The 13,992-nt window shown below is 47.4% G+C and overlaps 1 protein-coding gene across 1 annotated transcript in view; it reads left to right on the top strand.

The window, feature by feature from the left end:
• LOC311238617 (histidine--tRNA ligase-like) overlaps positions 1-13,992 on the top strand; it is an 88,686-nt gene that overhangs the window by 44,841 nt on the left and 29,853 nt on the right. The window contains exon 10 of the mRNA XM_084326744.1: positions 4,417-4,689. Coding sequence (XP_084182870.1) covers positions 4,417-4,689 — 273 coding nt within the window. The remainder of the gene's footprint in view (positions 1-4,416; positions 4,690-13,992) is intronic.

Raw genomic sequence — 13,992 nt, 5'->3', positions numbered from 1 at the left:
ATAAACCCTCTCCTCCTAAACCCTCTCCTACTAAACCCTCTCCTCCTAAACCCTCTCCTCCTAAACCCTCTCCTACTAAACCCTCTCCTACTAAACCCTCTCCCCCTAAACCCTCTCCTCCTAAACCCTCTCCTACTAAACCCTCTCCTCCTAAACCCTCTCCTGCTAAACCCTCTCCTCCTAAACCCTCTCCTACTAAACCCTCTCCTCCTAAACCCTCTCCTCCTAAACCCTCTCCTACTAAACCCTCTCCTCCTAAACCCTCTCCTGCTAAACCCTCTCCTGCTAAACCCTCTCCTACTAAACCCTCTCCTCCTAAACCCTCTCCTCCTAAACCCTCTCCTACTAAACCCTCTCCTCCTAAACCCTCTCCTACTAAACCCTCTCCTCCTAAACCCTCTCCCGCCAAACTCTCCTCCTAAACCCTCTCCCCCTAAACCCTCTCATACTAAACCCTCTCCTCCTAAACCCTCTCCTCCTAAACCCTCTCCTACTAAACCCTCTCCTGCTAAACCCTCTCCTCCTAAACCCTCTCCTCCTAAACCCTCTCCCCCTAAACCCTCTCATACTAAACCCTCTCCTCCTAAACCCTCTCCTCCTAAACCCTCTCCTGCCAAACCCTCTCCTACTAAACCCTCTCATACTAAACCCTCTCCTCCTAAACCCTCTCCTCCTAAACCCTCTCCTACTAAACCCTCTCCTACTAAACCCTCTCCTACTAAACCCTCTCCTCCTAAACCCTCTCCTACTAAACCCTCTCCTGCTAAACCCTCTCCTACTAAACCCTCTCCTCCTAAACCCTCTCCTCCTAAACCCTCTCATACTAAACCCTCTCCTACTAAACCCTCTCCTCCTAAACCCTCTCCTCCTAAACCCTCTCCTCCTAAACCCTCTCCTACTAAACCCTCTCCTGCTAAACCCTCTCCTCCTAAACCCTCTCCTCCTAAACCCTCTCCTACTAAACCCTCTCCTGCCAAACCCTCTCCTACTAAACCCTCTCCTCCTAAACCCTCTCCTACTAAACCCTCTCCTCCTAAACCCTCTCCTACTAAACCCTCTCATACTAAACCCTCTCCTGCTAAACCCTCTCCTGCTAAACCCTCTCCTCCTAAACCCTCTCCTCCTAAACCCTCTCCTACTAAACCCTCTCCTCCTAAACCCTCTCCTCCTAAACCCTCTCCTCCTAAACCCTCTCCTCCTAAACCCTCTCCTCCTAAACCCTCTCCTCCTAAACCCTCTCATACTAAACCCTCTCATACTAAACCCTCTCCTACTAAACCCTCTCCTCCTAAACCCTCTCCTACTAAACCCTCTCCTCCTAAACCCTCTCCTCCTAAACCCTCTCCTCCTAAACCCTCTCCTCCTAAACCCTCTCCTACTAAACCCTCTCCTCCTAAACCCTCTCCTCCTAAACCCTCTCCTACTAAACCCTCTCATACTAAACCCTCTCCTGCTAAACCCTCTCCTGCTAAACCCTCTCCTACTAAACCCTCTCCCCCTAAACCCTCTCCTCCTAAACCCTCTCCTACTAAACCCTCTCCTGCTAAACCCTCTCCTGCTAAACCCTCTCCTGCTAAACCCTCTCCTACTAAACCCTCTCCTCCTAAACCCTCTCCTCCTAAACCCTCTCCTGCTAAACCCTCTCATACTAAACCCTCTCCTCCTAAACCCTCTCATACTAAACCCTCTCCTACTAAACCCTCTCCTCCTAAACCCTCTCCCCCTAAACCCTCTCCTCCTAAACCCTCTCATACTAAACCCTCTCCTACTAAACCCTCTCCTCCTAAACCCTCTCTTACTAAACCCTCTCCTACTAAACCCTCTCCTCCTAAACCCTCTCCTCCTAAACCCTCTCCTACTAAACCCTCTCCTCCTAAACCCTCTCCTCCTAAACCCTCTCCTCCTAAACCCTCTCATACTAAACCCTCTCCTACTAAACCCTCTCCTCCTAAACCCTCTCATACTAAACCCTCTCCTACTAAACCCTCTCCTACTAAACCCTCTCATACTAAACCCTCTCCTCCTAAACCCTCTCCTCCTAAACCCTCTCCTCCTAAACCCTCTCCTCCTAAACCCTCTCCTCCTAAACCCTCTCCTCCTAAACCCTCTCCTGCTAAACCCTCTCCTACTAAACCCTCTCCTCCTAAACCCTCTCCTACTAAACCCTCTCCTACTAAACCCTCTCCTCCTAAACCCTCTCCTCCTAAACCCTCTCCTACTAAACCCTCTCCTCCTAAACCCTCTCCTCCTAAACCCTCTCCTACTAAACCCTCTCATACTAAACCCTCTCATACTAAACCCTCTCCTCCTAAACCCTCTCATACTAAACCCTCTCATACTAAACCCTCTCCTCCTAAACCCTCTCATACTAAACCCTCTCATACTAAACCCTCTCCTCCTAAACCATCTCTTGCCAAACCCTCTCCTCCTAAACCCTCTCATACTAAACCCTCTCCTACTAAACCCTCTCCTCCTAAACCCTCTCCTACTAAACCCTCTCCTCCTAAACCCTCTCCTCCTAAACCCTCTCCTCCTAAACCCTCTCCTACTAAACCCTCTCCTACTAAACCCTCTCCTCCTAAACCCTCTCTTACTAAACCCTCTCCTGCTAAACCCTCTCCTCCTAAACCCTCTCCTACTAAACCCTCTCCTCCTAAACCCTCTCCTCCTAAACCCTCTCCTACTAAACCCTCTCTTACTAAACCCTCTCCTACTAAACCCTCTCCTCCTAAACCCTCTCCTACTAAACCCTCTCATACTAAACCCTCTCCTACTAAACCCTCTCCTACTAAACCCTCTCCTACTAAACCCTCTCCTACTAAACCCTCTCATACTAAACCCTCTCCTCCTAAACCCTCTCCTCCTAAACCCTCTCCTCCTAAACCCTCTCCTCCTAAACCCTCTCCTCCTAAACCCTCTCCTCCTAAACCCTCTCCTCCTAAACCCTCTCCTCCTAAACCCTCTCATACTAAACCCTCTCCTCCTAAACCCTCTCCTCCTAAACCCTCTCCTCCTAAACCCTCTCCTCCTAAACCCTCTCCTCCTAAACCCTCTCATACTAAACCCTCTCCTCCTAAACCCTCTCCTCCTAAACCCTCTCCTCCTAAACCCTCTCCTCCTAAACCCTCTCCTCCTAAACCCTCTCCTACTAAACCCTCTCCTACTAAACCCTCTCCTCCTAAACCCTCTCCTCCTAAACCCTCTCCTCCTAAACCCTCTCATACTAAACCCTCTCATACTAAACCCTCTCCTCCTAAACCCTCTCCTCCTAAACCCTCTCCTCCTAAACCCTCTCCTCCTAAACCCTCTCATACTAAACCCTCTCATACTAAACCCTCTCCTCCTAAACCATCTCTTGCCAAACCCTCTCCTCCTAAACCCTCTCATACTAAACCCTCTCCTACTAAACCCTCTCCTCCTAAACCCTCTCCTACTAAACCCTCTCCTCCTAAACCCTCTCCTCCTAAACCCTCTCCTCCTAAACCCTCTCCTACTAAACCCTCTCCTACTAAACCCTCTCCTCCTAAACCCTCTCTTACTAAACCCTCTCCTGCTAAACCCTCTCCTCCTAAACCCTCTCCTACTAAACCCTCTCCTCCTAAACCCTCTCCTCCTAAACCCTCTCCTACTAAACCCTCTCTTACTAAACCCTCTCCTACTAAACCCTCTCCTCCTAAACCCTCTCCTACTAAACCCTCTCATACTAAACCCTCTCCTACTAAACCCTCTCCTACTAAACCCTCTCCTACTAAACCCTCTCCTACTAAACCCTCTCATACTAAACCCTCTCCTCCTAAACCCTCTCCTCCTAAACCCTCTCCTCCTAAACCCTCTCCTCCTAAACCCTCTCCTCCTAAACCCTCTCCTCCTAAACCCTCTCCTCCTAAACCCTCTCCTCCTAAACCCTCTCATACTAAACCCTCTCCTCCTAAACCCTCTCCTCCTAAACCCTCTCCTCCTAAACCCTCTCCTCCTAAACCCTCTCCTCCTAAACCCTCTCATACTAAACCCTCTCCTCCTAAACCCTCTCCTCCTAAACCCTCTCCTCCTAAACCCTCTCCTCCTAAACCCTCTCCTCCTAAACCCTCTCCTACTAAACCCTCTCCTACTAAACCCTCTCCTCCTAAACCCTCTCCTCCTAAACCCTCTCCTCCTAAACCCTCTCATACTAAACCCTCTCATACTAAACCCTCTCCTCCTAAACCCTCTCCTCCTAAACCCTCTCCTCCTAAACCCTCTCCTCCTAAACCCTCTCCTACTAAACCCTCTCCTCCTAAACCCTCTCCTCCTAAACCCTCTCCTCCTAAACCCTCTCCTACTAAACCCTCTCATACTAAACCCTCTCATACTAAACCCTCTCATACTAAACCCTCTCTATAACCATTCTCTCTCCTCACCCACTCTCTTCTATCTCAGGTGGTGTTTGACCTCAGTCTGGCCCGTGGTCTTGACTACTACACCGGCATCATTTATGAAGCCTCCTTGACCCAAATGGGCATGGCGCCGGCTGCCACCGAGGCCCTGAACGGAGCTGCAGGCGAGGAGAGCGTGAGCGTGGGCAGCGTGGCCGGTGGCGGGCGCTACGACGGCTTGGTGGGCATGTTCGACCCTAAGGGCAGGAAGGTGCCCTGTGTGGGGGTGAGCATCGGTATCGAGAGGATCTTCTCCATCATGGAGCAGAAGGCGGAGGTGAGGCAACGAAATTAGAGATGTGTGTGACAACTAGACATTAAATGTTTAGATTAAATGCTCTTAGAAAACCACCAGTGGAATGTGTGAACATTTGCTGAATATTTTGATTCTCAAACGCTGTTCTTTAGGGGTGTAACGGTACACAAAGACCACGGTTTGGTACGTACCTCGGAAGTCACGGTTAATTTCGGTACAGTGGGGGAAAGTTTGCAGAACGTGGCTTTCCATGTTCCACTCGGGGGTGATTTAGTGTGCAGTTACTGTTAAGTAGGGCCGTCAATGAATATTCTATATTCAAATGAATAATAGACTTGTAAAAAATAAATAAAAATAAACATACATTTGATTGTAAAATTAATATTAGATTGTGAAAAGAACAATCTTCTGTCTTCTTCTCAACTTCTCGCGTGGGCCTGAATGCGCTGCATGACGGATAGGAGACACGCAACATCACTTTCATTGAGCTGACTGAAAGTGTCTTCTAGCTCTGGCTTGTCATTTGTGTTCGCCATACTATGAAGCTATGCTAAATTACAGGTCATCTCTCAGTGATGAACAACATCCAGCCCTTTGCGCAAGTTATATTTTGGGAACGGGGGGACTTGGAGTTTTTAATTAAGTTCTGCACGCAAAAAGAAAGTTCTGCACGGAGCGGTTTTGAAGGTGGGTAGGGATTCACATTTTTTACGGCTGTGGGTAGGGCGTTCCACATTGATGTGGCATAATTGCGAAATGTGTTTAGTCCCTTGTTTGAGCCGAATCTGGGTTGAACATGATTTGTGGAACTCCCTCTCGTGTTGTGGCCGTGGTATTCACTGACCTTTGGGAAGTACCTCAACATGTACATGGGTACCTTAGTGGTGTAGTGTATCTTATAAACCTCTGTCGTAGGGGTGGACGGTATAAACGGTATACGGTATAAACGGTATGAATTTGTGCTACGGTATGGATTTAGACTATACCTTGCAGGGCTCTACAGTGCGACCTTATTGCTCGCATATGCCCCTAAAAATATGTGTGTGCGAACCTCAAAAATCAATTATGCGCACGGTGTGCGAGTGCAGATTACAGCCTCAGTCGTACTTTTTATTTCTCCGCTGAGAATCGTTAAAAAACTACAAGTCCCACATTGCACTCAAGCCAACGGTCCAATCACAGTAGAGTGAAGTGACTGGTTTCATGGGAAATAAAGCAAATGACCAATCGGAAGCTCTCATTTTGCTTGTTTACTTCCTGAAACTCCGCCATTGCGATCAGGGCTCTCGTTTTCCGAGACACTAACTTATTATAGTCTCTCTCTTACCAATAGCAATAGATTTTAGAACACCTAGATTTATCGATAGCAATAGTAATATAACGTTAATGCAACAAAACGAATGCCTTGCTTTGTTAATCATAACGTTGATGCAGTAGCGTATGTCGGTGTGTTGGCTGTAACGGACATGACAATAACAACGTGTACACATTAAAATTGCGATAATCTATTCTAACATTTTCAAATCGATGCAGTTGAATTTCCCCCTTAGGATCGATGCATTGTTACACCCCTACACCAAAGTCACTGGCCCACGGTGTATCTGTGTGTATAATAACTTGGCTAGTGTTACAAAGGGTCAGATTAAACCGAATATATATATTTATTGCTTGATATCCCTTGTATAATATTTGTATATCGTTTGATATCCCTTGTATATTATTTGTATATATACACGGAATATCCCTTTACCTGTGTACAAACCAGAGTAATATTCGCTCTCCTATTAGACAGCGACCCCCAGGCACCAACGACCAAGCCCCCAACGGCAAGTTCAAAGGCAACTCCGGGCATGTCGCTACATGCCCAGAGTCTGCGCAGTAATACGAGACAGAACTGAGGTTGGCACTAGATATTCACCTTACGTATAAATACGGCACAGGTGTAAACAGCAGTAGTCTTACCAAACCCTTAATGCCTTCACCACGCATACAACGTGCAGTGAAGTGAGCAACCTTGCATCTAAATAGAACATTGAGAACCGCGTGCGAATAGAATGCTAAAGTGTGGTGGTGGGATTTAACGCAGTAACGCTGAGTTCGACTTAATCTAATGTGAAGTAATAGTCGATCATTTATAGTGTATCGTGCGGCTACAGTTCTTCAGTGACCAGCATTACCATCGGTTCGTCGTGTATTTAGCTAGTGCACTTATCCAGGCTGGGCGCCCTAAACTCGTGCCCACACCCGAGGAGTCCTAGGCGAGAACCGTTGGATATGTACACCGGAGAACCTACACCGACGACTGCAGAACCATTTCTGGTTGGATTATATTGCTTTAGGACCGTGACCGCTGGAGAAGAGAACCGTCGATCCCACTGTCGTTTGGGATTTACCCCCGTGAGGATCATCACTCGGGCCCGCCTCTAGGAAGAGGCTGGCTAGCTGTCGTCAATGCTATTCGAGCATCTTGGATTACAACTGCTGCTTTGTCTGCTGATCAAGGGAGTACATGCACCGGCTCCTGTATCTGGAGCCTCGTTATTCCTCGTTGACCCAGACTTTGTACCCGAACATTCCTCTACCCCTACCGGCCATACACCCCGGAGGGAACCCCCCAGTGTCTCCAGCTGGTACCAGTGTGCCCTATGTAATTGCTATACCACAGGTGGCGTCAGCTTAGACCCATCCTAGTATTCATACTATTCTCATTGACTTATGCTCTTGACTGACTTTACGTGTGTTCTTCGCCATACAAGCGCGAGCCTAATTCTCAATCTGTAACCTAACGTTGCTTAATAATAATAAATACCCTCCAAATAGAACTTTATGTGTCAATGCCGTATTCTTGTGTGGGTGTTCACCATATATATTCATGTACTGTATGGCCAGTAATTAAAGTACATAACTAGTAGTGGTTTAATATATCACAATCTTTAATACAGTCAGGGTATTGTAACCCCTCAGTTACAGCTAGCGTTATCAACAGCAGAGATGGGCAATAGGGTCCAGCTGCAGCGCCGGACGGCCGGAGTGCAAGCGGTGTGATGTAATTGGCAGACTCGACTGTCAATCAATGGTCTACCTGACACGCAAACTCATAAACAATGTTTCTGTACTGGAGGTGTACAGTATTTCAATGGGCAACCCTGAAAGGATAATTTTTCTAGAAGAGCAACACAGCCAAAACATAGGCATTGTATGCATAAAAGGGGCTAAAGTTAAGTGACTGAACCTTTTGTAGCAGTAGTTTGATTTGATAGTTTATTTGATAGGGACAGCACATGTTAATGAACATAAAGTACAAAATACAAAATGTAAACATGCAGGGTTGTAGCAAGAGCTAATACACGCATGCATGCACAGTACAAATATACATTTATAAAAAAAAAAAAAAAAAAAACTCTTACTTGAAATATTTTCACTGTGCTCCTAAATATTTTTGGGTGCTCCTAAATTTTTTCATTTAGGAGCACATGTGCTCCTTGGGAAAAAGGTTAGCGTAGAGCCCTGCCTTGTGACCGGTAGAGCAACACAGTGTGGAGGGAGGGGGCTGCCAGGAGCGGAGCCAACGCCAGCCCGCCGAGACAGGGCTCCATTTTGACTATTTGACTCTGACTTCCCGCTAATTTTTTTTATTTAGTAGCACAGAGGCTTTGCGTAGTGGGCGTGTCAACGCGCAATTGTCATTTCATAATAGACACGGAACAGAGCGGACATTCAATTCTAGAAGCAAACTAGCACTTCAGCCCTGCGTTGCACACAGCAGCTGTTTGACAACTTCTCTCGTGAGTCACGCAGTTTCTATGTGTAATGTAAACTAGGCTAGGAGTAGAGCTAACGTTAGCTTGCTGAGGCTACATCAACAGGCTGCTAGGAGTAGAGCTAACGTTAGCTTGCTGAGGCTACATCAACAGGCTGCTAGGAGTAGAGCTAACGTTAGCTTGCTGAGGCTACATCAACAGGCTGCTAGGAGTAGAGCTAACGTTAGCTTGCTGAGGCTACATCAACAGGCTGCTAGGAGTAGAGCTAACGTTAGCTTGCTGAGGCTACATCAACAGGCTGCTAGGAGTAGAGCTAACGTTAGCTTGCTGAGGCTACATCAACAGGCTGCTAGGAGTAGAGCTAACGTTAGCTTGCTGAGGCTACATCAACAGGCTGCTAGGAGTAGAGCTAACGTTAGCTTGCTGAGGCTACATCAACAGGCTGCTAGGAGTCCTAGCAGCCTGTTGATGTAGCCTCAGCAAGCCAACGCCGGCTCCACCCCTAGCAGCCCTCCCCCTCCTCTCTCTCTCTCTCTCTCTCCTCTCTCTCTCTCTCTCTCTCTCTCTCTCTCTCTCTCTCTCTCTCTCTCTCTCTCTCTCTCTCTCTCTCTCTCTCTCTCTCTCTCTCTCTCTCTCTCTCTCTCTCTCTCCCTCTCTCTCTCTCTCTCTCTCTCTCTCTCTCTCTCTCTCTCTCTCTCTCTCTCTCTCTCTCTCTCTCTCTCTCTCTCTGCTAACAATCCTGATTCGATTCATGAACCTATTTCATTCCAAAGGAATATATTGATGGACATTAGCTATAGTATATAGCTCAGCAGCTGTAACAGAATACTTTTTTATTTTTATTATTTGTGTTTCAACAATGACAAAAAAGCCAGCGGTGTACCGACATAGCAAACGCTGTCACTGTTTACTTGTGTAAGGATATGGTTCCGTTTCAAACTGTCGATCGAAAGGGCTTTAAAGACATGGTCAAAACACGATCCAAGATATGCGTTACCTGCCTGCAGACACTTGAGAAAAGGTTTTGCATTTTTCTATTGCAGTTTTGCACAATAAATGTTCTTAAAATACCTCTGTACTATGTGAAATATGTCATAGTAATACAATAGTACAGTAATAGCTGCCAGTGTTTTACCCCTTCAGAAGCATGTATATAGACATTTTAAGATAAGTTCTGTTTCGTAATGGCTCTCGCTCGGCGTCACTCTCTGCACTGTACCTCGCTCGTGCACGCGCACTGAATAAAAACAGACAGAATAAAAAAAAAATTCCACAATGTTCCTTTACATCCCAACATCCGTCTGGCCACACCCCTATCAGCTCACCTACATAAGCAGGGGTGGGGCCACATACTCGCCTCCTTCTTCGCTTTCACCACCACCGATATTGTCTTCGCTACTGGAGTGTCTGGAAGATGATGATCATTCTACACCTCCACCGGTTTTTTCGTATTAGGAGTTCCCGCCGCTGACATGCCTCCCAACTACAATCCTCCTTGCTACGGCTGGATGGGGTAAGACCCTCCAGCAACACAGCTGGACTGTAGGACGCACCGCTGTTGTGAGAAGCGGTGGGTTCCAGGTTTGGTGAGTAATGTTTGCTTGCGAGCACCACTTGTCTGTTAGTGCTATGGGGGCTAGCTGACAATGTTTACGAAAACCGGCCCCAGATTAGGGTCCTTTGTTCAGCCTTTTTAGGCGACGGCGGAGGATCTTGGTTTGAAGCCCATTATAGTCAACTAGTGGGCCACGACCAGTAACTGGTGATCCCAGGATTCTCTGGACGAGTGGATACTTCTCTGTCACCGTATAGGCCCCATCTTTCATATGCAAATGAGAGTATACCCTAAACGAGGAAATGTGGGCATGGATGTTTGTTATCGGAAGATCCATGTTCAAGTTGGCTACAGCCCAGATGGGACTTGTGCTGGCTCCGCCGGATGTATGGTAAAATCACTGTTGTAAACTGTGTTGACATCTCGTTTCTCTTCTCTCTTAAAAGGTGAGGAGGGTTTCAGAACGGCGGCCTGTCTGAGTGTCGCTTGTTATATCGTTGTGTACAAGTTCAGGTGATAGCTGCTTAGCTTGCGTGCTAGTTGTGGCCTACCTGTTAGCCAGTCAGCTGTTAGCTGCGGCGCTAGCCCGTTGTGTCACTAGGCTAGGAAACGTTAGCTTGCTCCTATCGGCCGAGAGCGGCTGTTAGCTTGATGCTACACTGTGGAACATTGCTATGACTATAACATGCCTTGAAACACTCTGACTACGACGTCATCTTTGACAGAGGATGTTAGTCGAACCTACCCGGAGCCGGCCGGCGAGGACTGCGTCAACAAGGAGAACCGTAGCGGCGGGATGGAGCAGCGACGCTGCCCGTGTCGTCAACACAGATGCTGTGTTTACTATCGGTGCCTTGTTAGAGACTGCAGTTCGCTTGATTTGCGCTCACGGTAGGAAAGGTCCTGACCAGACCTTGAACACTTCTTCTTTCTTTCCCTTCTAAATGTTTTGTAAATAACGATGTTTTCCAAAACGAGTGTTGCTGCACTACATTTAGGATACGACGCGAGTTATGTGTGAATTGTCTTGTCACTGGTATTAGCTTCTCCATGCAAATCGTGTTGTTTGTTACAGATGTGAAAATGATCTGGTTTGTTGTGTTGAGAAACATCATGTGTGTTCATGTACCGTGTACTCACAACTAAGGGGGTTAAACTAACCTATAAAGCTATGCTTAGTGACATATGAGTGAAGAATGAATTCTTTTCTCAGCCTGTAATGACAATGAACAGTGTGTTCACATATTAACAGGTTTACCTGTTCAACTGGCCGTATTAAGGGTAAGATAGGAGGGGTGTTTTCCCCCCTGTTCCCTGGGGACTTCCTCACCCTCCTCTCAGACATGTTGTTACAATATATTGTGTCACTGTGTGGTGGGATACGATGTAACCCTTAGCTTGATTGCTGGGGTTGTGCTAAAACTGCTTGAGGAACTGTATTTTCCTAAAAGAAAAGATTGTTTGGTCACTTTTCGTGTGTGCTTAGTAGGGATGGGTACCGAATTCGGTACTTTTGAGGTACCAAACCGAAACACGTCGGTACTACCGAGTATCGAATCAAGTGAGAAACCGAAAAAAAAAATAAAAAAAAATATTTTTTATTCTTTTTCTTTTTTTTTTTTTTTTACTTTTTTCTTTTCATGTCAACGTTCACACGCACAATATATGCTTACCTAGGATTTGACTTGATTCAACAACAAAGCAGTCGGAGCAATGACAAGCCGAAAACTGTCGAAATTGTAGTTATTTGAAGTTTGGATTTTTTTTTTTACGACTGAGGTAGGTACATTAAATTTCTTGAGACTAAAGTACCGAAAAAAGGTACCGTTGGGTACCGGTATCGATTCACAGGTACCGGTACCGGTATCGGTTCAAATGTGAAAGGTACCCATCCCTAGTGCTTAGCAAGGCCTGTGGCCGATACTAATCGAGAATTGTGTATTCTCTCATTATGGAAAAACGGCGTTCCTCTGTAGAGTGTATTGCCATTTTTTGTGGTGGTAAAGGGTTGTGTGTATCTTGTGATCTACAACTGGGTTGGGTTGGCCACAGAAGCACATGTGTAAGTCTGGTACCGGGGCTCTTAAGGGGGCCCTCTCTATTCTGTGTTTTTTCCTTAGTAAAAATCAGATAGCAGGTTAGCACATGCGCTGTGTGAAGCTGTTAGACGCTTCATGTAGCTGACTATGACTGTGTCATACTCTTTTTTTGTCATTACATCGTATCATGGGTGTGGGGTCGTAAAGGGGTGTACTGGTAATCCTTTCCTCCCATTTTCTGATTGGTCAGGGGTTAAAACCTCCTGTCCTTCAAGGTTCCTGTCACGTTGCTGTTCGGCACGTTACAGGGTAAGAGGGGGGGGGGGGGGGGGGGGGGGAGTTTCCTGGTCCCACGCCCTGGAATATTGGGCGTGTGCACCGCAGGAATTCCCCCTCCATAGAGTACGTCACTGTGCGCGTCTCTGTTGGTAAGACTTCCGTGTGCTGTTCAGGTCCATATGATGGATCTGTTTCAGGGAGTGGTCAGGGCTGCTCCTCACGAAGCTCCTACTCGGGCCGTCTGTGAGTTAGGACTCTCCTTCCCTGTGAGGGAGCCTCCTCAGAGTTCAGAGCCTCCTCCTCAGATTGTCAAGATGAGTAGAACTTCGAAAAGGAGTTCTGCTCTATTGTGTGTGTATTCGATTCAATTCGATTATTGAGTGTATTGGTTCAGTGCCTCCTCCTCGGAGAGCCCTAATCCAAATATTACATAGCTCAATGTTGCAATATATTCTTTTCAATCTATACAGCTCGCGTGGGAAGTCTCTCTGGGGATTTCCGTCTCCTCCCTATGGGAGGGTGGTGGGATGTAAAAATGTAAACAATTTTTACCCTCAGCCTGCGTCACGAGGGATTCATGTCAGTCTGTGTTCTTTCTTTTTTGAATAAAAAGAGGAAGGTACATGAAGCACGACGACTCCGTGTTGTTCTCCCAGGCGACTTGGAGGAACAATGTTTGGTGTCTTGATAGACTATCCATTGATGTGTTTGGGTCTCGACGCATACATAGTGCTGGCTCGGTGTGTTTCTGTTCAGGGTCACACAGGGGCTAAGTGCACCTTGGTTGCTTGTTAAAACAGCGTTTTTATAGGGCAACTGGGATGGAGTTTTGTCTCTTAGGTTGTCTCGATGAATTCTCGCTCATATCTGGGGGATGTTAACGGAATAGATCTGAACATAGGTAGAGGGGTCTCACGCCCTTGGGGTGGGCCACTGAGCACGGTCTAATTGAGGACGTCTGGGTGGCGCCCTCTTTTCATGTTTTAGATCGACACGCATACCTACCCCCTCTCCTGGAGTGGGCAGGTCGGCGTGGTTAGGACACAGGACTGGCCTGGTCACGCTGGTCCAGGTCAGTTAACCCGTTGTCCGCCAGGGATGCAGATCTGCTCTTCTGGTACCCTGAGGGACTTGTGCTTTTTTCGGGGGGAAAAATGCCAGGTCGGTCCGGGTGTCACAGGGTTAGGCGCTATGGAGACCCTTGTTGGGTACATATTGTACTCTGCACTACCGTAATGGCTTACGGCCATGCCAACCTGTACACGCCCGATCACGTCAGATCTCGGCCCCTACGCAGGTTCGGTCCTGGTTAGTACTTGGTAGGGAGACCTCCTGGGAATACCAAGTGCGGTGTGCTTAGGGCTGGTTCTCCATTCTTTTCGCTCCTCTCTCACGCGTGGCGAAGAGGGGCCTGTTGGGGTGGTCTTGGACCTCCTCTGGTAACCCTGTGCTTCCCGTGCCGCCGGGCCCGGTCCGAAGTAATGTTCGTCGACCCGTAGGCCTGGAATAACCCTTTTTTGAAAACTGAAACACTTGTACTGCGGTATAGCCAGTGTGTATCCGCAGGTGTGTTTTGGAGTTTTTTCTTGAGGGGTTATAGGAACAACCACCGCATTGGGTAACGACAAGGTGGTTGATTCCCTGGTGTGTTGGAGCAGTGTCAACTCCCGGGTTACCCGGTTGAGGGTGC

This window comes from Notolepis coatsorum (genome assembly GCF_963971535.1).
Source record: "Notolepis coatsorum genome assembly, chromosome: 12".
NCBI classification, from domain to species: Eukaryota; Metazoa; Chordata; class Actinopteri; order Aulopiformes; family Paralepididae; genus Notolepis; species Notolepis coatsorum.
Note: the sequence above shows the minus strand (reverse complement) of the source record. Positions and strands in the feature narration are given on the sequence as shown.